A 22,154-nucleotide genomic window follows, 5' to 3' on the forward strand; every position below is an offset into this window, starting at 1 on the left:
AGTCATCGGATGTGAATCAATAGATTACAATAGACATGGTGAGTTGTGCGCTTGCTGGTTGTTTTGGGGTCAAAATCCTTTGATGAAAAGGAACCTTCCAATCCAATCCGATGGTTAAAAACTTTGAATGGACCCTCACCCTCCTCATAGTAAATTTTTTAGACTTTATGCCAACTCCAAAATCCAATCAATACTATGATATTTAAGAAAGAAGACGCAGCTAAAAAGCTAACAAAGGTGTGATACCCACTATGCATAATGGACAACATTTTCTCTCTCTCTCTCTCTCTCTCTCTCTTTTTCATTTTATAAACAACAACAAAAACAGGAAAAAAAAAAAACTTATCAATTTTGACAAAAATTGCATTTTGGGGAAGGGGAAATTATAAATTCTCTCTCTTTTTTAAATTTGGAGATTTGCCTTTTGCCATGGTCATACTAAAACCACGTCGGATTTGTAGATAAATCAGTAACAGCCCTATTGATTTCTAATTGCTCCTAAATGCCAACACATATTATGCTATGTGGGTCCCAGTTTACAATACTTAAACCAAATCAAACGGTGACAAAATGGGGTTGTCACCATGAATCATCACGCGGGACGGTGACTTTAAGCCAAATGTATTTTTTTTTTTTTAAAAAATATTTTCTGTTTTGGAAGACCCCTCAGTATTTGTATTTATCAACATCATGTCACCACATACACATAAGAAGTTTACATATTTTATTTTTCCTCGAATATTAGAGAGAGATAGAGAGAGAAAAGTAAGGAACCCACCCTCTTGTTTCTTTCTCCCTTTCCTGCTTATGCATTTCCATTTTTTTTCTTTCTAAATCTCTTCCAATGATGCTAAAAAAACCATGCCTTGAAAATTCTGATTTATTTATGGGGTTTTCAAAATTTATTAGGCAACAGAGAAGAAAAAGTCTATAGGCAACAGGATATATGTGCAATAATGTTCCTCTACCCTGTATCAGTTAAAAGATAACTAATATTTTTCTGAATAAGATGGACAAAAAAACACTAAATTATTTCAATAATAACAAGAAGAAGTAAATAAAATAAAGAAAGCTGAAACATTTACTTCATATACAATACAACCACAAGAGGTTATAATACATACACTCGGTCACATTCTCTCATCCCTCAATTTCACCTTCCTCTTTTTCATAGCCATTTATTAGATTCCTCTCTCAATGGACTTTTCTTTTCTCCATTGGATTGTACAGATTCCCAGCTAAAACTAAGAGATCGCCCATAGAAACAAAGAAAATTCCTGTTTATTTCTGAGTTTTTTTTTTTTATCTTCTTTGGACTGTTTTGACACAGATACTCTTCTGGGTTTCTGGGCTTTTGCCAACTCTCTTTCTGGGTTTGTTGCCAAACCCAGCAGTATATGCCATAAGAGGCTTCAAGATAACCATAGTATTTTTCACAATTTTTCGATTTCTTTTTTCATTTTCTCCTGTAGCCTCCTTCGATATAAGTTAGTTTTTCGCCCTTTTGGTCGTGAATTTCTTCGGATTTTTACTTTTTCACGATAAGGAGAAGAGAGAAAGATGGGCAAGCAAGGGCCTTGCTATCACTGTGGAGTTGCAAGTGAGTTGTTGTTTCTCCATTTTTCCCCCCTTTTAATATACGAGGAAAACCTGACTTGTCTATTTCGTTTAATCCGAATGAATGTCTGTCTGCTTGATACAAATGCTCTGCCATGAAATGAATAGTTATACGCAAAGAAGAGGATATTAACTGGGCAAAGTCAATAAATTTAAAATGAGTCGTTTCTATATGTTAATTGTGTTGCTATATGTATTTTGAAGCAGAGGAGTCCGGAAGTGTATTTGGATATTTATAGTGGATTGAGCTTGACTTAGTTATTGAATTCAGTTGCTTCCAATTCCTCGAATTTTCCTTTTTCTCAACCTTTTATCTATTGGTTGCAGTTGGTCGAAATTTCAACAAATCCCACTGGGGCAAATTGAGTCTTCAGTTCTTGAATACTTGTCATTTACAGATTCTATATTTGATTTGTATAGTCTTCACATTGCCTCTTAAATGGCTTTTGAACCCAAAACACCAAGTTCAAATGTTGTTCCTGTTGCGTTTTGTTTCGCTGAATCAAGGATCAATCACAGAAAGATGAACCCCTATGACACAACTTCCCACATTCATTTTAGTTCTTTGATAGAAATTTTTCCTGTGTGCTTTTTTCTTAAAATTGTAGTCTGGGCAATTGGAATTTGGAACTGCTAAACAATTAGTCCATCAGTTGTTCTGAACCATTTTCTGTCTCTGTGTACTGGACTTGTGAGTGTTTGTCCTCCTCATTCATCCTTCCCACACTCATTGGCAGCCTCTTTTTTTAGGCTTGTGTCTTCGTTTATCGAAGCACTTCAGTTCAATTTCTGAAAATGTTGTGGGATTGAGCTTTTCTATGGGTTCTAAATGTTGAAGTAAATATACAACGAGCTAATCATTCCAAAATATACTTGTTTTCAACCAATCTCTCTACTGCACCCTCAACACCCCAACTCATCTTGAAGCCATGATAGAGTCGCGCCCATACATGCTCAGCACCCAAGGCCCAACCGACACCCACCCATATGGGTCGGCTGTACCCAAGGCCTCCCAGTCCATACTAGAAAACCTTCCTCCCAGTCCATACTAGAAAACCTTGGGCTCTAACGGAGGCCCATACCTCCCCCTATAAACAACACCTTAGCTCCCACATCCTCCCCTTCAAGACCAACGCCCACATTGGTCGAGCACCATGGCCAGCCCCTCCGAAGGGCCCTTGCACCTGTGGGTCAAGATCGTACGCTCCGATACCATCCTCCCCTTCAAGACCAACGCCCACATTGGTCGAGCACCATGGCCAGCCCCTCCGAAGGGCCCTTGCCCCTGTGGGTCAAGATCGTACGCTCCGATACCATTAATAGAGTCGCGCCCATACACGCTCAGCACCCAAGGCCCAACCAACACCCGCCCACATGGGCCGGCTGTAACCAAGGCCTCCCAGCCCATACTAGAAAACCTTGGGGTCTTAGGGAGACCCATACCTCCCCTTATAGACAACACCTTAGCTCCCACATCTTCCAATGTGGGACAATCCTATCAAACCACCTCTTGAAGTTATTTGTGTTCAATGCTGCAAGAAATCTTTATTCTTGTTACCAAATTCTTGAAGTACTTAATATCTTTCTTTTTGTCCATCATCCCTCTTTATAAGTAGGTGTTGTTTCTTATACAAAGACCTATAATTTCTGCATCATACTTTTATGCTTTAACCTCCCTTTTCATAGAGTTTTGAAGCTTTGAACACGCAACATCTGGCACTGCGGAATAGATTTTCTGTGGGTGCTACTGATACTGAACACCACAACATGGCCGGTTAGCCACCTAAGCTACCGTATGTGTGGGAAACAAGTGGTTACAACTTGGGAGGTTCAGTTTTGTAACTGATGCTATGAAAAATTAAATAGAAATAGCAGTCTGTTGAATGAAAAATCTAGTAAACAATACTGTTGTTTTTTGATTTCCAATTCATTCCAACTTTGTACCAAGCAAGTGGTTACAACTTGGGAGGTTCAGTTTTGTAACTGATGCTATGAAAAATTAAATAGAAATAGCAGTCTGTTGAATGAAAAATCTAGTAAACAATACTGTTGTTTTTTGATTTCCAATTCATTCCAACTTTGTACCACTGGTCTTGACAGTACACATATGCTTTGAATTTTGACAGTTAAATCAAAGGGTGGAGTCCTATTTCATTTTCTATTCCATTTACACTACAATTGGAAATCACACCACCGGCTGTACTTCAAATATAAGCTTTCATTTCTATACTTTTTTTTCCCATTTATACTGTTCGTAGGACCCTAGCTGCCTTCCGGACATTTCCTTTTGAATGATTATACCTATGTATGCTGTTCATTTGGAGGACGTGCAATAAGGATTTGTTCCTTGTACTTCGAGAATCGAAAAGGATGGCTTGTTGAATCCAAAAGACCACCACCTAAGTCCTCTGCATGTTTAATGCATAATCGCAAGCCTACTATACTATCTTTTTTTTTTTTTTTTTTGACATTTCTTCTTGTATTATATCCATTGCCTGAGTAAGATATCTACTTCTGAAAACTTTTGTTCCCCATGAGCATCTCAAGGGTCGCATAATCTATTTCTTTCTATCAGTGAACAACATTCACCTGAATAGTCTTCACTTGTAAGTTTCTGCTGGGTATTTGTCGGTGTCTGGGCCTCTTCGATATTTTATTGACTACAGTTGCTCAAAGAGCACCAGTAAACCCACAATAGAGCTAGATTCTTGCTTAAGAGGCTGGAAGATGTCTATCCTGATGGTCATGATCCGTTTATTATGGTGTGACAAAGCATTCCTATATTAATTTTATCTTGTAATAGCAGAAAAATTTTCAGTACTATGCTTTTCAATAGAGTCTGAGAAAGCACTCTCCTTGTTGCATGTTCAGTTGAATAAAATGCTAGATGTATTTTCCAACTGCTAGTGTGAATGAAAAACAAAACATTCACATAAGCAGTTGCTGACTAGTGCTTGTTTCATGGCATGCAGCTACTTCTCTTATTTTGAACCTTTCACTTTCTTTGAATATTTGTATTAGTGATTTTCTGTATTGCTTGACTCTTATATTCTAAACAGCGTTTTTAAATATGCATCAATTGTTGACAACCAAGCTTTGGGAACAGGCACCCCTCTCTGGCGCAATGGGCCTCCTGACAAGCCAGTATTGTGCAATGCATGTGGATCTCGATGGCGGACAAAGGGAACTCTTGCAAACTATACTCCACTTCATTCTCGTGCCGACCCTGATGATTACGAGGATCATAGGGTGTCCAGAGTGAAGAGCATATCTATAAATAAGAACAAAGAACTGAAACTTCTAAAACGAAAGCTAAATCATGACAGCATCATAAATGGAGGGTTTGCCCCTGACTACAGCCAGGGTTTCCGGAAGGTTGTAGATGAAGATACTAGTAATAGATCAAGTTCTGGTTCAGCGATATCTAACTCTGAAAGCTGTGCTCAATTTGGCAGTGGGGATGCTAGTGATTTGACAGGTTAAATATCAGCTGAAAATTTGTTTTAGCATCTGCTCAACTCTAAAACAGACAGATAATTTTTTATTGTTTGAATAATTGCATACTATTGAAAATCTGCATATGGGAATTCAACTATTTTTAATCCTTGTAATAATCATTGTGGCACGTGCCTTCTCCAATGGTGGTTTCGGTTGCTAACAGGAGCCAGAATGTGTCCTTGAGTTCTCTTAATCAAAGATTCTTTAATGTAATTGATTATCTAATGTTAGCATAATCTCAGGCTTTCCCTAAGGCAGTCTATTACTGTAAGCAGATTCAGTTTTAAGTAGCTCAGGACTTATTGTTCTCTTTACCAGCACTATTTTTGTTGATCAAGAACTCTGATGTATATTTGCTAAGGTTTAAGACTTCGCATTCCTATTTTGCTCTATTATATTGTCTTTAAGCAGTTTCTTCTTCGACATTTTTGCAGGTCCAGCTCAGTCAGTTGTTTGGGACTCAACAGTTCCCTCTAGGAAGAGGACCTGTGTCAATCGTCCAAAGCCTTCTCCTGTTGAGAAACTTACAAAGGACTTATATACTATTTTGCATGAGCAACAATCTTCCTACTTCTCTGGATCTTCTGAAGAGGATTTGCTTTTTGATAGTGAAAAACCAATGGTTTCGGTTGAGATAGGACATGGAAGCGTTCTCATTAGACATCCTAGCTCTATAGCTCAAGATGAGGAATCTGAAGCAAGTTCTCTGTCAGTTGAAAACAGACAATACTCGGCAAATGAGGCATATTCACGTTCTGTGGCCCTCCCCATAGATAATGTGAATACGAGTGTCAGTGCAGCAAGGTATATGAATGACAAAGCTAAACAAGCTATGGGACAAGGGATGCAACTACAGCAGCCTAAAAGGTATTCATACAGCATTAGAAATTGCAGAAGAATTTTAGCCAATTGTTTGTTAGTAGTTGCAAACTAGGTTTTAGCTTTTAGCTCAAATATGAAGTTGTAATCCATGCCGCCTCTGAAAGATATAATGCAACACATTAATGAATACATACATGGGGATTAGTGGATATATAGGCTTTAAACATGTGGCAAAAATACTGGACTGCCTCGGTTGTGTAATTTCCCACAAATTCTAGAGTTATTGTAAGTTGTAAATCATGTTACAAGGCGGTTGATTTGTGGATTTACTGCATGATATGGGATACAAATGTTTTTGAAGTATTGGCCTGAAGTAAAAGCAGATGAGATGCATTTTAGTTACTCATACGAAACAAGAAAAGAAGAAATTGAAAAAAGAATATTACTCTCAACATGGTTAATTGTTCCATTTTCTTTGGAATTTCAGGGACAAGTTTCAGCATGAAAAACTACAACTTTTGGGAAGTCGTGGTTCACCACTGTGTAATATAGATTTCAATGTGAGCTTTCATCCTTTATATTCTCTTGATGGTCTCTATGGTGCCAATTTTGTCAAACATCAGGTTATTATCTGATGATATGCTTGTTTTTAGCAAAAAGAAAATATCAATTAAGTAATAAGTGGCTCTTTTAGAAGCATATAGAGCCTGAGAATTATGTATCTGATATTGTGAATTGTTTTTGAACACTGCACATGGTTTCTCAATAATCTGGAAGTTAGTTTCTATATTAATGTGAATGTTCTTCAAAAGAGAAATACTTACATAATCAGCAAAAAAAAATGTTTTCAACGGTGTATATTTGTTGTCCATTTTAATACCTGAATATAACGTCCTCTCTCTCTCATATGGTATGCGGTTCTTGCCTATCTCTTAGCTTTTCAAGCTGGAAAGTGATATTTAGTCTTGAATTGAGTAATGTTCAAAACATGTTCATCTTAAGTGCTCTTTAGCATAATAGCATATCATAGTTGTTGTTTGTTTTTGGTGTAGGATATTCTTAACTTCGAGGAGTTCACAAAAAAATTGTCAAGTGAGGAGCAGCAGCAGTTGTTTAAATATTTACCTTCACCTGACACTGCCAAACTTCCTGATAGGTTGGTATATGACATTCATTCGATTTTCTATTTTTTATCCACGGCCAGTATTCTCTGAATTGCAAGTCACATTGGTATAATAAACAATCTGTTAATTTAAATGACAAAATGTGTTGTTTTTAGGTTAGTTCCGCTATTCAAAGTTGCACTTATAGGTGCATTACTTCAATACTTGCAGTGTTGAAGTCTAGTTTGAGTCGTAACTCTGACATTCAATTGCCCAAGGTCTTTGCATCCAAATATAATCTTTCAGAAGTCGCATGTAAAAAATAAGTGTACTGACCAATTGTATCTATGTTCTTGATTTTTGACTGTACAAGAATATAATTTGCGTCCAATCAATTTTGTGAAACTGAATAAGCAAGTTTCCAAGAAGTTGAGGCGTGATCTATTAATTCTGATGTATTGTTGCATTTGCATTTGCAGCCTTGGAAACATGTTCGATAGTCCTCAATTCAAAGAGAACATGTCTTCCTTTCAGCAACTACTGGCGGAAGGAGTATTTGATATCTCCTTCTCAGGTGCAAAGACTGAAGACTGTAAGACTTTGAAAAGGCTTGCATTATTCAATTTAACAAAATCCAAATGGGTGGAACATTATCATCAGCTGAAGGTTTGGCTTGCTTTCTGCACTTACTAGTTTTACTGGATGAAAACAACATCAATAAATTATTTGGAGAGTGGAATCAAGTTGCAATGCTACCTACCATTCTTTTCTTCTTTTTTACTGCAGAAACTTAAGAATAGCCCTGGGAAACTTGTTGTTGGAAGAGGACCAAATGCCATTGCATCAAATAATTCAGTTATCATCAAGAGATCACATGACAGCGAAAATCATAAAATTCTAGGTTAGTCAAATATTTTGGCTGGGTATATCATATTATGGAGTTGACAAGGGCTGAGCTTTGACATTTCAAAAGGTTAAATAACATGTCTGATGTCTCACAGCAAATAGCTGGAAGAATTTGTCTGCTTAATTATATTGTGTAATATGCATGGATTCAAGCGTCAATCTTTGTGACATTGGATTGAAATTACTGAAGCTAGATTTCTGAAAAAAATCCATCATCATTTCTGATGCCTTTCTTCTATCATCTTTTTGTACCCCGGTTTTAAATTTGAAGGAAAAACTTGTATATGTAAAATGACGTGTAGTTGAATGCCGATGACACATAACCAGCGACAACTGAGATTGCATATGTAATCTATCCTAATCATCCTTTTGGAGCTGACATTAGTATTGACACCACAATGTTTCAGGTCTTGAAAGATAGACTGATGGCTTTAATTTTCTAATGGAGCAGCAATATAGGGCCACTGATCTTTTCACTGGAAAAATGAACAGTGCATCATCCTTTTCCTATAGTTCAAAATGATAGGGATTTGTCTTGAGTGACCATCTTTATGTTATTCTATAGAAGTTGCTTCTTCAGTTCTTTTCAGTGAATGTTAATTGTGCGTGCTTAAACATATACATAGTTTACATGGAATTGTTCTCAAAATTATATTTCATCTTTCAGAAGCAAAGGGTGTGATGAAGAGCCCTAAAAGGGTTATCATGAAGGCGTCTTATGAAAGCAAAGAACTCATGGACAATGATGGCTCTTGCTTTAGTCCAAGAAGCCTATTTGCATTGCCTCCTGAAAGTAGCTCTCTCATGTTGGACTCTCTTCATTTTGTCGATGAAAGTCCTGACCAGGATCTGCTGCTGGATGTGCCGTCTAACGGCTCATTCCCACAGGCAGAGCTCCTTAATCCAACTATAAGTTACGGCCAACAGGAGAGCACTAGTAATAGCAGTATATACCCACATCTTGTTGGTCGGTAGTGATGTTTGTAAAATGATACTTTGTTCACTTGGCCAAATAATAGATGCAGCTTCTGCGGCATATCATGACTGGGGCAACTTGTTTTGCATATCAAGTGCATAAAAGCTTGTGAATGAGGTTTGATGGTTGCTTTTTAATTCACCCTGCAATCTTCTCAAACACTTTCGATGCTTCAAGAGATGAATTCGGGTGGGTTTTTTTTTTTTTTTTTGTATAGGTTGAAAACAGGATGTAATATATATGGCTCAAAAGTGCAAAAGAGGTGGTAATATTCTGAGTTATGCATGCAATTTTATTGGGTATTGCGGAAATTACGTGTAAACAACACACACTTGACTTGCTTTTCAGTTTTATTACTTTGGCATGGTAAGAACAGGAGTAGTCAGTTTGTTTGTGTGATGCATGAGAAGAAAATTTTGTCTCCGTAGGGAATGATGATCCTTGCACGGCTGAGCCCGACGATCGAAGCTTAGGATCACTGTTCTTCATCTTCTCGGACAATCCTTAAAATCCAAAGGACACTTGCCTCTCATCCATTTGGGTTTCTTTTTCGCCGTTTTAGATTCTTTTTCTTTGCTTTTTTAAAAATTTATAAAACTATATTCCCGCCATTTTTATGCGGTGGATGACGTAACCGACGGTTAGAAATAGAAACCAACAAGTGTGAAGTTGGCGCTATTTGGGTTCAGCTACATTTTACATGGGTGGGCTTGGCCCATCAAGTCTAGCCCATGGTTACTGAAGACTGAAAGCCGTAAAGCTGTTTCCATGATTGGTCATGTTGTCGGCACCGTGAAAACCAGAAATTGGCTCCTGGCTTCGGAAAAACTTGTAAGCTCGTTTTTCAGTGGTACTTTTCCGTTTCAATATCTGAATTTGCTCCCCTATATTCCACCGGCGGTCAGTTTTCCACAATTTGCGGTCTACTGTATTCTGTACGGTCTCTCTCTAATTGTGTGTGAGTGTGTCTACTTGTATGACTTACTTTCTGCAATTATCGCTTTGTGCTTCATGCCCTAGATCTGATTTGGCTTTTGTTTCTTTCTAGGGTTTTTTGTTTGGTTGAAAATTTAGTCGGTGGCGTGGTGTTTGCGTTATCGCCCTTGGTATTGATGTCCTCGCTATGCATTTGATCATCTTTCCTATTAGAACATGTCTCGGAACACCAAAAGCTGTGTGCTCTTTAAAATGCCTAACCGAACCTTGTCAAGTTGTATTTGACATAATGTATGGTGATGGGCTGGTGCTCGAGAAAGTAATGGAACTCATGATGTTAACAACTGAGTTGATTGGACCCTTTGCTTCACTTGGGATCAACTGTCTGTGGACTAATAGCCCCTTTGGCCCTTGTCCCCCGACGTTTGGATAAGTTGGACTAGCTTGGCGACAACCCTGATTCGAATATCCATAGCAAGAATAAGCCTGCGGTCTTACCAACGCTGGTGGTGAGGGGCCACTTCAAGTCGCCGAGGTTCAATTGTGCAAAGCATAGGATTTCCCTCGTTTCAAAAAAAACAAAAATTATTTTTAATTTTAGATTTATTGGGCATCGTGGCAACTTTTGTGTTGATTTCTGTTTAATCTGTGATTTTATCTTATGTCTATGATAATTATTTTGGCTTTCAGGTCGGTTTTGGGCGCTTCATTGTTTATTTCATGAGTTGCTATGGGGTTTGTGGACAGTGTGGTGCATGCAAAGTCAACAAGAGTGTGTAACTTGAGCAGTAGTAGCTATTCAGAGGCGAGATCAGGAAGAAAAATGATGGAAAATGATCACTTTCCTTCACACATCAGTCTGCCCGTTTACAAGCAGAGAGGAGTTTCTGCTGTTCGAGATTTCCCGCCAGGGTGTGGACGTTTTGCTACTGGTAGCAGTTTGAGACCAGACAAAGACGAGGCTCCTAACAATACAGTTGAGAATTTGGAGGGTACGTATAAAGATGGTAGTATTCAACTATCTGAAACCGGGTTTGGGACCCAGTCTACCTGTGCACAGAAAAGTTCAGTTTGTGTGGAAATGCTTGGGCAACAAGATACTTCGGAATCTGAATTTGAAAGGCTTAAGAGTTCAGCACATCCCAAATATGGGCTTATGTCAGTGGATATCAAGCAGATGGAAGCAGTAGATTTGTCAGAGGGGGTGGGAGCTTTGGATAATGCCAGACTGTTTACACCACTTGAAGCTTTTGAACAAGAAACATGTGCCATAGTAAACGATTTCTGCCAGGTTGATGATGCTGCTCTGGATGAAGAGTTGGTTCCACCAAGTGATTTGGGATTGTTGCCACTTCACAATGATTCCGCTGCTTACCCTAATGGGAATGATCTGGAGAAAACTTTGGCTAGAAGTTATCCTCCTCGAAGACGAGTTTCTGCTGTTAGAGACTTTCCTCCAAATTGTGGAAGAAATGTTCCATTTCTTAACGAGGAAAAGCATTTGGAAGTTCTAGATTCTTCAGAACGCAAGTGTTTGGGACAAGAAAAGTTTAATAGCGAAGACGAGCCACTGAAAGGGACAATGCAGACTAATGTGAAGGGAATGGGAGTGGATGTTGGCAGAGAAGATGATCAGACTAGCAAATTGGAAGGATATAAGCCTAAATCTGTCAGGGATGAAGTTAAAGTTGAATCTGAAGGGCGGCCTTCTAAAAGAATAGGGAAGCAAGACAAAATTATTACGGCACTGGAGAATAAAAAGCTCAAAACTGCTGTCAGAATGGACAAGAGTGTTGCCGAAGGTCTGGGGAAAGACTCTGTTGGTTTCACAAAGGTGAAAACTGTTGACCAGAATGTTGCTGATTTGTCTGGATCTGAGAATCATTTGCAAGATGAAGATTGTGAAGTTTTGAAATTCTCGTCAGAAATGGCTGCGTCAAATTCTCCTTGCAGGCTGGTTAAAGGATCCTCCAAAGCTAATGTGGCTGGAGGTATTGCTAAAAGTACAGGGAAGAAACATCATCCTTTATTGCTAGAAAGGTATAAGTCTGCTGTGAAGCCAAGGAAAGTTAAAGCAGAAAAATCTGGAGGGACATTTTCAAGGCGCAGGTCATCTTCCACTCAAAATGCTTTTCCAGCTATGCATCAACTAGTTGCCTCAGATGTCAAAAATTCTACACGGCAGGATGAAGTGTCTCATGTTAGTGCACATAATATTGATGTGAGCCTTCCTCCATCCTGGCCCATTGGTTTGATTGGTAAAAGCAATGATAGTGATGGGAATGTCACTCGAAACAAGGTGAGAGAAACATTGCGTCTGTTCCAAGCTCTCTGTCGGAAGCTCTTGCGGGAAGCTGAAGCAAAGCCAGCGGATCGACACAGGAGGATTGATTGTCAAGCAGCGAAAATTCTCAAGGACAAAAACAGATATATTAACACAGATAAAATAATTGGATCTGTCCCTGGAGTTGAAGTTGGTGATGAGTTTCAGTACAGGGTGGAGCTTAATATTATTGGCATGCATCGCCTAACTCAAGGTGGCATAGACTACATGAAGCATGGAGGAATTTCTCTTGCTGTAAGTGTTGTAGCTTCTGGCGGCTATGATAATGAGTTGGATTCAGATGTCTTAACTTATACAGGCTCAGGAGGGAATGTGGCAAATGGTAGCAATAAGGAACATGTAGATCAGAAGCTTGAAAGAGGGAATCTTGCTTTGGCAAATAGTAAGAATGCACAGAATCCCATAAGGGTTATCCGCGGTGAGGATTGGGCCTTTGACACTTCAGATGCAAGAGGTCGGACTTATGTATATGATGGGTTATATTTGGTGGAAGATTATTGGGAGCAAATAGGCCCACATGGTAGTAAGGTCTTTAAATTTAGGTTAACACGTATTCCAGGGCAGCCAGAGCTTGCATGGAAAGAAGTTAAGCAGTCGAAAAAATTAAAAGTACGCAATGGTGTCTGTGTGGATGATATTTCACAAGGGAAAGAGCCAATTCCCATATCTGCTGTTAACACAATAGATGATGAAAAGCCCCCATCCTTCAAGTATGTGACTGGCATGATATATCCAGATTGGTACCACTCTCTTCCTCCCAAGGGATGTGATTGTTTGAATGGATGCTTAGAAGGGAAATGTTCTTGTGTTGCCAAGAATGGAGGTGAGATCCCATATAACCACAATGGTGCTATAGTTGAAACAAAGCCCCTTGTCTATGAGTGTGGTCCATCTTGCAAGTGTCCACACTCTTGCTATAATAGAGTCAGCCAACTAGGTATCAAATTTCAGCTTGAAATTTTTAAAACTGAATCTCGGGGCTGGGGCTTGAGATCTCTAGATTTTATTCATTCAGGTAGTTTCATAGGTGAGTATGCGGGAGAGCTCCTTGAAGAGAATGAAGCTGAAAAAAGAACTGGTATGGATGAGTATCTGTTTGATATTGGGGACAACTACAATGATGGTGATCTTTGGAATGAACTTTCAACTATGATGCATGAGACACAATCAACTTCCCATGAAGTTGTCGAATGTGTTGGCTTCACCATTGATGCCGCAAGGTATGGAAATGTTGGGAGATTCATCAACCATAGCTGTTCTCCTAATCTTTATGCCCAAAATGTCCTCTATGACCACGAGGACAAGAGGATTCCCCACATTATGATGTTTGCCGCCGAGAACATTCCTCCACTGAAGGAGTTGACTTACCATTACAATTACAAGATAGATCAGGTTTATGATTCTGATGGCAATGTTAAGAAGAAGAGTTGTTACTGTGGCTCTTCAAAGTGCACAGGTCGGATGTACTGAGGCAGGGAGAAGATAACGTGTGAATTTATTTAAGCATTGGTAATTATCACCACTGTAAGTTCAGCACTAGCATTTCCGCAGTCATGGAACTGCTAAATTATATGCATGTCTTGATATGTCTATCTGTTGTAACAAGTTAATTCTCTTGAAATGCTTAATGTGGTCTGAATTTGCATTGTCAATCTACTCGTGCAGATTGGTGCGCTTATCATCGCACAATAACTAGCCCCCATCCTAAAGGCTTTGTTAGAATATTTACGAGGTATGGTATGTATAAAGGTGTGTGCTGTGTATGGCAAGTGGTATGGTAGTCTGTGTCGTAGCTATGACTCATGAGGTTACTTGTAACGGTATGAAGTTCATGTTATATAAAGGAGACTTACTCTCCTTCACAAAACACAACAATCAATAATACGAAGACCTCTGTCCTGCTATTTCTCTCACTCTCTTATCTGCTCTGCTATTTTTCCCACTTTGCTTTCTGTTCATTTTTTACTGGCTTGTTATCCAAGTATGAAGACTTTACAGCAAACTCAAGTTTACGTCCAAGAGCAAAAAATGTTTTTCCTGGTTTCCGTTTGGAACACAGTACAGACTACAGAGAGTGTGCGACACCAAGGTTAAAGGACTTGAATGAAAGATTTCTACACAATCGGTGGCAGTCCCTCAAATTCGTGCAGCTGGCTCAGTTTGCTGTTGATCACTTGATGGAAATTGTGCAAGCATACTTTGGAATGAAAGCTAAGGCATTCGTAGAGGAATAAGGTCCAGGCGTGATGCCCTTTCTAGGAAGGTGAAGGATATGGAGGAAGAGTTATGGAATTTGAAGGAGACTAGTTCCAAGTCCATTCATGATCACGAAAAAAGTTTTCAAGTCAACACGTCAGGCACTAAAATGCATTGTCAAACACCAAGTAAATTATTTTTTTCCCTCTCTCTTTTGTTTTAGTGCTAAGTCATGCTTGTTTTGAAATTATTATTACTAGCGTGAGGGAGGTTCAAATCTTATAGGCATTAACCAAGAGCTCATTGTTAAGACTGCATTATAGCTTGAAGGAGAGAAACTATAGTTTATGTGAATTCCCTTTGACAATGAAGAAAGCATATGACACGGTCAATGGAAAAAATATGTGGCAAAGTCCGAAGATGTCATTTCTAGACCAAAAAAGTTTAAGGAGAGGGGGGTAATTATAGTAACATTGACTTTTAGAGCACCAGCTTAGACATATGGTGCCACATTTAGGCTTTGAACAGGAAAAAGAAAGAAACCCTGGCATACCTAGAAAAAGAAATGGTGGCCTGGTGGGGACAAAGATTCCACAATGTCTTCTATTGATGGCATTAGCCGCCCTACTCCCAAATTCGGTTACAGGTGAGTATATACATATATGCACAAAGGAGTGGAGTGGACCAGGTATAGGAATTTTGTCTTTAATTATGTGCCTCCCATTAATTCCACGATGTCAAAATCAACACTTCTCCGCAGAGAGATCTCTCTAGTGTTGAAAGACTGACAGCAAAAGTTAAGGTAATCACGGTCCATTTGTGCTGCCAGCACTCTTACCCATTCAAAATATGTTTTTATCAGTTTAAAAACAATCCACTCTAAAATGGAAAAACAAAAAAAGCATTAGCAAGAAGAATTCAAAGGGGGGAGGGAGAGAGAGAACTTATTTGTTATATTAGAGATGAAAAAGGAAAATGCAGATGTACAAGTAGGTGGTTATCTCGCGCGTTGCAGCGGGTGTGTTACCCTTTCGTTGTTTTTCAGGCATGAAGTTCTACCATAGTGCATAATAATTTGATATCGGCTAAAGGAAGCATTGAGAGAAGACACCATTTTTCAATCTTTGGATAATTTAACTATGATACAGAATTTACAATGTTCAATCCTTGGGCATATATTCACATAAATCTAAGAAGGTACTCGAAAAGCACTATACATTTGCAATTCGACTCAAGTTTTCCCCCACCAAAAATCAGCTTTATAGAAACCCATTGTACACATACTTGCAACTCCATAAATGATTGGCTTTCTTGAGTGAGAATACATTGCTTGCTCTTCTTCTAATGACTTGAAACAGAATAGCAATCAAACCTTAAACTCATTGAGTTTCTGTAATTTGTTTTTATTACTATTGTATCACAAAATTAATTTGCATGGGTGATTTGATGTATGCTTTTTTTTGTCAGTGTATATCCACATGTTCTCTCGAAAATCTTCACAGTTCAAACCAAGACAGACAAATACAATACTGTCCATTTTTCTTCTCATCTCAAAAAGTTACAGACACACAAATCTAAAATAGGAAGAGAAGAGAAAGAAGAAGACTTCTAAGAACGATAAACCATAGAAAATCCCATAATGAAAATCATAAACCAACCCCAAAAAAGAAAATGACAGCGAATAGTTATTTTAATACCAGTCTGTGACACTGAAGCAGAAATGAATGGATATCACATTTTCACGCGGTGAAAAAAGAACACAAATAAACTCGATGATGGTTTCCTCACATTGAAAGAATCATGCATGACATGTATTCTATTGTGCAGCCGAAAGTATTGAGAAATTCACCTGTTTAGAGAGCGATAAGCAACTGTATCCAAGTCTGTGACACTCAATTTTGAATCAGAAAACTCCATAAACATCAGGGACCTTGAATGATGTACCGTATGATAACGACCCTGCATAATCAGAAAGATACGTGTAAAGTAAGATGTCTAGGTATGTTGGATATGGAGATGACATGTACATGCAGCATCAGGGAAGCAAACCTTTTGATCAGTTGATAGGGTCTGTAGCACATAAGGAATGATCATATAGAACTGGACCTGAACATGATTGGCCACATATAGCTCTTTTCAGACCAGTCATATATCTCGAAGAAAATTTCCTAAAATAGCACAAAATGCATAAGATCAGAACCAAACTTTGACTTTTACCTATAGCTGTTTAATTGGAAGATAACGTAGTCAGGCAAGAATTTTTCGAATGATAACCAGATTATCTTTGATTCTATACATTGCAGGGCCATTTGCTTCGCCAACTTTTCAGTGTCTCATAACGTCTGCAAATAGAAAATAAGTGTCAATACTCAATACGATAGAACATACGTAGAAAAAAGAAACTCAATGCAGAATAGGATGTCACAGACTACAACATGCCTCACCTTTAGATGGCCCCTCTGATGGAAAACCCACTTGCTAATTTCATTCACTAACTGTTAATTACCAGACTTTTCATATCAGTTATATAATGTCACATGCTGATGCAATATTGAATGCTAGCAAGCCAATGTAGTGAAAGCTCAAACATGGATATATATATGTGTGTGTGTGTGTGTGTGAGAGTATGTATGGTGCAAAGCTAGGCCTAGGGCTTCAAGCCTAGCAAGTTGACATTAAGATTGAAGAGGCTATCATTGCACAGATCCAGCAGAGGCTCAAGGAATTCATGGAGACAAATATGGGAAGTCAAAAGATTGGATTAGGGGAGGAGATCGTGGTGGAAGACCAGCATATTTGATCATGGAATTGATGGTGACGGAAGATTAGCAACTGTCATAATAAGGTGCTTAATTCTAGCACTACAATTGGGACGTATTTAAGTCTTATTTTACTATTTAAGTCTGGTTTTAGGATGAAATGATTACCTGGTTTTGATTTGAGAAAATAATGTTTGATAGGAGAGATTCCTAGGAGTGAGTCATTGTTCTTGAGAGTGATTCTCATATTGTTCTATTTTCGTTCTTGACCTTTTGTGATTCTGGGTTTATTTGCATCACATGCACTGTTACCTCCAAGAATTTTAAGTCCTGAAAATCTAAATCAAAATATGCATGGACACACTAAGGAATGCATCTCAAGAACGTCAGGAACATAAATTAAACGTGATATTGGTCAGGAGGTCCAATGACTCTAGCGGCCTAACAACCAACAATTAGCATAACCATGAACACAGAATCATCAACAGTGGATCCAGCAGAATGCCAAATAAGTTCATACTCCCCACAAGACATTTTAAATTGTGAAAGCTTTAAGAGAGAAGGGAAATTGAATTTGCTTTGACTACTATGATTATCCATATCCACTACCAGCGGTATGTAGCCAACAGCAATTACACACTCATAGACTTTTTTTAATGAGTAATACACACTTATAGACTGTATGGTTATAAAGATTTCATAAAAGAGTAATCACTAAACTAATAAAATAAACAATTCATTACCTAGAAGCTTCCCCCCATATACGCTTTCTCCACCAGCGCCTACAAAGGAAATTGTCAATGTTAAAGAAACTCAGATCTCTCTTTAAATAATAAAAAAAAAATTCCACTTTAAAACAATCAATTACTTAATTAAACTCGTTATACTATCATCATCTCTTGGAATCCCTCTGTCTGCACGAACTGCTTTTTGTTGTGGGGCCACTGTGTTTTCTGTAAGTGTTATTTTTTACTTTTATTTATTTTCGTTTTATGTTGAAATCATTTATCTTAGAAAACAAAAAAGTCTCAATGGAGCACTCTAAAGCAAGGATAGGCTTGTCTCGTAGCGGCCAAGGTCTAAAATAGACGACAAAGCTACGGCTGGGACTGAGGTTCCCACTCTACTGTCCCCACCCACCACCACCTTCCGCGCCGACGACGTAACGTATACTTCTCTCTCTCTAAGTTTTGACTCGAATATGTTTATTTTAATTAACATAACAAATGTGTAATTTACTAATTTGTAATAACATTCTTATTTCTTGAGTTTCTTATCATTATTATGTATTGTTATGACAAAAAATCATCATCCATCTTACCCGTCACTTATCACAAATTAACATCTGTTAGGATGAAATATCCCACATCGGTCATAAACCAGGCAAAGTGCATGTATATAGGAGCAAGCCCCCTCTCCCCTTAATAGGCCTTTTAGGGGGAGGCCCAAAGGGCCCAGAAATATCTACATGGTATCGGAGCAGGTGTGCTCCTCCCCGATAAAATAAAATCCCACATCGGTTTTAAAATCCCACATCGGTTGTTGAGGGGCTTGGTGTCTAGCTTATAAGCTTGCCCAAGTCTTCAACTCATTGTCCAGCCTTTTCCATGTGGATGGGCTGAGAACTGCCACAGCCCAAAGGGCTGAAATGGTGGGGAGGCTGGCTCTGGGTTGTGTCTGAGGGGCTTGGTGTCTAGCTTATAAGCTTGCCCAAGTCTTCAACTCATTGTCCAGCCTTTTCCATGTGGATGGGTCCATGTGGATGGGCTGAGAACTGCCACAGCCCAAAGGGCTGAAATGGTGGGGAGGCTGGCTCTGGGTTGTGTCTGAGGGGCTTGGTGTCTAGCTTATAAGCTTGCCCAAGTCTTCAACTCATTGTCCAGCCTTTTCCATGTGGATGGGCTGAGAACTGCCACAGCTGGGAACTGCCACAGCCCAAAGGGCTGAGATGGTGGGGAGGCTGGCTCTGGGTTGTGCCTTCTTGAAATTTTCTACAACATCAGGTATTGCTTAATCATCATTAATTTATCGTCGACAAGAAAGATCGAAAAATTAAATCGTAAGATTTAACAAAAATTTGAAAAATAAATATAAAATAATACAATAAATTATTTTTATACAAATAAATATAAAATAATACAATAAATTATTTTTATAGCTTAATCATCATTAATTTATCCTATTTGTTTGTTACAAAAAAAGGGCAAATTACTTGCACAATTATTTGTGACAGAAAAATGGAAAAAAAGAAAAAGCTTTCTTGCTAAGCAACATTCCCACTACAATCAAAAAGAAACACGTGGGAAATGTATCTCTCTCTCTCTCTCTCTCTTAAGAATTCAAATCTAACAAAATAAACTTTGTTCTTTTTGTAGGATCCACATTATTCTTTTCATTCTATTGTGTAATGCATTGTCCTCTCCCAGTGAACACATTACAAGATAATGATTTTTATATATCAAAAATATCCCTCAAACAAATAATATACTAATAATATCCTAGTAACCCTATTATGGAAGGCAATAGCACCTATCAATGTTTATTTGTTTGGTCAATTAAAAAAAGCACATGAAGAAGGCAAGACCAGCCCAAACCAACCTAGTTAACTGACAAATTAGTAGGAGGCAGAACAAAAACGCATGAGGGAGAAGACATGGTTAACCAAACAACAAACCATGTTCATCAATATCAATTTATATAAGTAAATACATACCCCAAAGAAAAATGATTAAAGGCTATCTTTTTCCTGGGGATTAGAACTGATGTCATCTGCCTTTGAAGAAGAAAAGCACACCAACAACTGGAAAAATTGAAGCTGAAATAGATCACACACATGCATAAACAAAAGCACACTGTCATACATGAAACCCAAATAATTTTTAACAGCAGTAACAACTATTTCAGGCGACCAAGCAAATAACAGTCAGAGGAGTACAGAACCCCTAAAACCCGTACAGAGGCGGGATCCATTTGGACAGAGCGAACCCTTAAAGTTAAAACCCGCACAAACTCATATAGAGGCGAGATCGATTTGGAAAGGGAGAGCCCTGTGGCAAGAGAGTGAATAGTGGAGAGCATAAACCCTAAAACCCGCAGAAACCCATACAGAGGCGGGATCCATACAGAAGCGAAATCGAAGATGCATGCCAAAAAGTAATTATATTTGCTTTGTAGAGAGAGGCAAGTGGAAGGAGAAATCGACTATGAGGTGATGCATACAAATGCTCAAGATTGAAAGCACTGAGGCGAAATCGAAGATGGAAGACGTGTTTCCAGAACAAAGAAGTCGGCCGGTGGGAGAGATAAAATGACTTGACTTGACTTGGAAGTACAAGATCAAACTTGCTAGATAAGTGCTGCAAATCCAGGAAGTCCAATGACAAGGACTACTACTATATGTTTTTATTCATACATGACACATATACTCACAATCACATCACATGGAAGAAAAATACAGAGTTCTTATTTCCCACTATCTAGGCACTCCTAGCTAGAAAGAGAGAGTAGTAAGTAGTTCAATTGAAGTCAATGTTGGATTGATAAGCAGTCCCAAGCTTCCAATCAGGTGGGATGGCATTGGGTGCCTCCACCCATGTCAGCCCTGCACTCCCACTCACTTGGAACCTGAGGCTGATGGAAGTAGTCCTTGGTGTGGTGGTGGTGTCAAACACAGCACCAAATGCCCTTCTCATGCCTATCCATTCCTTGCAATCCTCCTCCCAGATGTCAACAGCTAAGACATCGTTTTTTCCAGCAACAGAGAGAATGGCTATGGCCAAGTAGTCGGGATATTTGCTGTGCTCATGGATCTTGATGAGAATGCCATAACCTCCTCCTGAGCATGGGACTCTACGGAATTCTACGTCCACCACGCCATAAGCGAATAATTCATGCGAGGCCGCCGCATCACATGCCATCCTTGCGTAGGCACTCGGGCTCATTATAAAGTCCGTGTGGTCTCCCTCACCGTAGTCGGTCACAACCACATCTACCCCATCATCGCTGCATAAATGGGGTGCCTTGCACCTAACCTGAAATTAATTTATTAATTAAGCAGCTGCAAATTAAAAAAAAAACTACAAAGTACAAAAGTCATCATCCATCAAAATAACAAACAATTGGTCTAGTTCCCTTCACCTTAGTTGTTTGGGGTACAAAATACAATTAATTATAAATTTTTGGTTAATTATAATGAAACGTAACTATGTATGTATAGGGGCATTAGAGAGGACCTGATAACATGCACCACACCCACTTCCATTCCTGAAAAGCCTTGAAACCCCAGCCACATTTCCATAATTCACCGTCCTTCCATATTCACCAAACCCGCATACTCCCGCTACACAAAACATTATTATAAATCTCAAGTCTCATAAATTCATTATAAATAGATAGTTGATAAATATTGCATGAATTGAAAGCTATACTATTAACAATACTTACTTGAAGTTGCTTGGCAATATGGGCTACCATAATTGGTAGCTCTTGAGCATGTAAAAGCGTCTTGAGAGTAACATGGGGCAGGCACGACAACCACAACGCAAATGAAAATCAAGTAACCAAATGTAAGAGCAGCAGACACCATTTTTTTATTTTTATATGAAGAGAGATGGGAATTGCAAAGAAATCCAATCCCCCATATTTATACTAAGCTAGACTGAGAGGGAGCTGGCTGTCCATGGAGACTTTTCCCTCCACTTGGTCCAGAAAGATAGATTAATACATAACCCACTACTGAGTACCGACTGATGATGTATTGATGCGTGCTTGTTATGTAGACTCTCTTATGCCTTGTTTGGATAACAATTTCTATCAACATTTATACTACTTACTAGTATAAATGTTGGTAGTCATCCAAACACCATAATATGGGCACATATTCTTAGAGATTTTTAGAGAGCATTTATACTACTTTTGAAAATGATACTACTTGATACAATTTTCCCACATTGGACCATTTTCTCCATTTTGTCCCCATCATAATATGTTTATTCCAA

The 22,154-nt window shown here is 38.6% G+C and overlaps 3 protein-coding genes and 1 long non-coding RNA gene across 16 annotated transcripts; 2 read left to right on the forward strand and 2 right to left on the reverse strand.

The window, feature by feature from the left end:
* The first annotated feature begins 1,560 nt into the window (after positions 1–1,560).
* Positions 1,561–9,098, forward strand: LOC119986509 (GATA transcription factor 26-like). 2 transcript variants are annotated; one of them, XM_038831092.1, is made up of 8 exons: positions 1,561–1,600; positions 4,724–5,095; positions 5,550–5,982; positions 6,425–6,497; positions 6,990–7,093; positions 7,520–7,706; positions 7,827–7,941; positions 8,614–9,098. In XM_038831092.1, the coding sequence occupies exons 1-8, from the start codon at positions 1,561–1,563 to the stop codon at positions 8,919–8,921; spliced, it is 1,632 nt and encodes a 543-aa protein (XP_038687020.1). In that variant the 3' UTR covers positions 8,922–9,098. The 2 variants fall into 2 exon arrangements, with proteins under 2 accessions (XP_038687020.1, XP_038687021.1); XM_038831093.1 differs by having other exon boundaries at positions 7,827–7,944; positions 8,618–8,747.
* A 519-nt stretch (positions 9,099–9,617) lies between these two features.
* On the forward strand, positions 9,618–14,106 carry LOC119986507 (histone-lysine N-methyltransferase, H3 lysine-9 specific SUVH6-like). 9 transcript variants are annotated; one of them, XR_005465278.1, is made up of 4 exons: positions 9,702–9,880; positions 9,971–10,393; positions 10,549–13,726; positions 13,868–14,106. XR_005465278.1 is itself a non-coding variant. In XM_038831091.1 (4 exons), exon 3 carries the CDS (start codon positions 10,589–10,591, stop codon positions 13,670–13,672), a length of 3,084 nt encoding a protein of 1,027 aa, XP_038687019.1. In that variant the 5' UTR covers positions 9,702–9,880; positions 9,971–10,393; positions 10,549–10,588; the 3' UTR covers positions 13,673–13,711; positions 13,868–14,106. The 9 variants fall into 9 exon arrangements, 8 of the variants coding, with proteins under 8 accessions (XP_038687015.1, XP_038687017.1, XP_038687013.1 ...); XM_038831091.1 differs by having other exon boundaries at positions 10,549–13,711; XM_038831087.1 differs by having other exon boundaries at positions 9,618–9,753; positions 10,549–14,106.
* Positions 14,107–16,065: 1,959 nt separating this feature from the next.
* LOC119987525 lies at positions 16,066–17,970 on the reverse strand. Of its 4 annotated transcripts, none has more exons than XR_005465457.1 (4): positions 17,901–17,970; positions 16,673–16,740; positions 16,448–16,566; positions 16,066–16,357 (listed from the first exon to the last, which is right to left on the reverse strand). It is a non-coding gene; the product is annotated as an uncharacterized LOC119987525 (long non-coding RNA). The 4 variants fall into 4 exon arrangements; XR_005465456.1 differs by having other exon boundaries at positions 16,448–16,504; positions 16,616–16,740; positions 17,901–17,937; XR_005465458.1 differs by lacking the exon at positions 17,901–17,970 and adding an exon at positions 16,843–16,957.
* Positions 17,971–20,479: 2,509 nt separating this feature from the next.
* LOC119986582 (expansin-like B1) lies at positions 20,480–21,825 on the reverse strand. Its single transcript, XM_038831205.1, has 3 exons — positions 21,601–21,825; positions 21,390–21,496; positions 20,480–21,188 (listed from the first exon to the last, which is right to left on the reverse strand). Exons 1-3 carry the CDS (start codon positions 21,740–21,742, stop codon positions 20,673–20,675), a joined length of 765 nt encoding a protein of 254 aa, XP_038687133.1. The 5' UTR covers positions 21,743–21,825; the 3' UTR covers positions 20,480–20,672.
* Between the last annotated feature and the right edge of the window lie 329 nt (positions 21,826–22,154).

This window comes from Tripterygium wilfordii, chromosome 20 (assembly GCF_013401445.1).
Source record: "Tripterygium wilfordii isolate XIE 37 chromosome 20, ASM1340144v1, whole genome shotgun sequence".
Taxonomy (NCBI): domain Eukaryota; kingdom Viridiplantae; phylum Streptophyta; class Magnoliopsida; order Celastrales; family Celastraceae; genus Tripterygium; species Tripterygium wilfordii.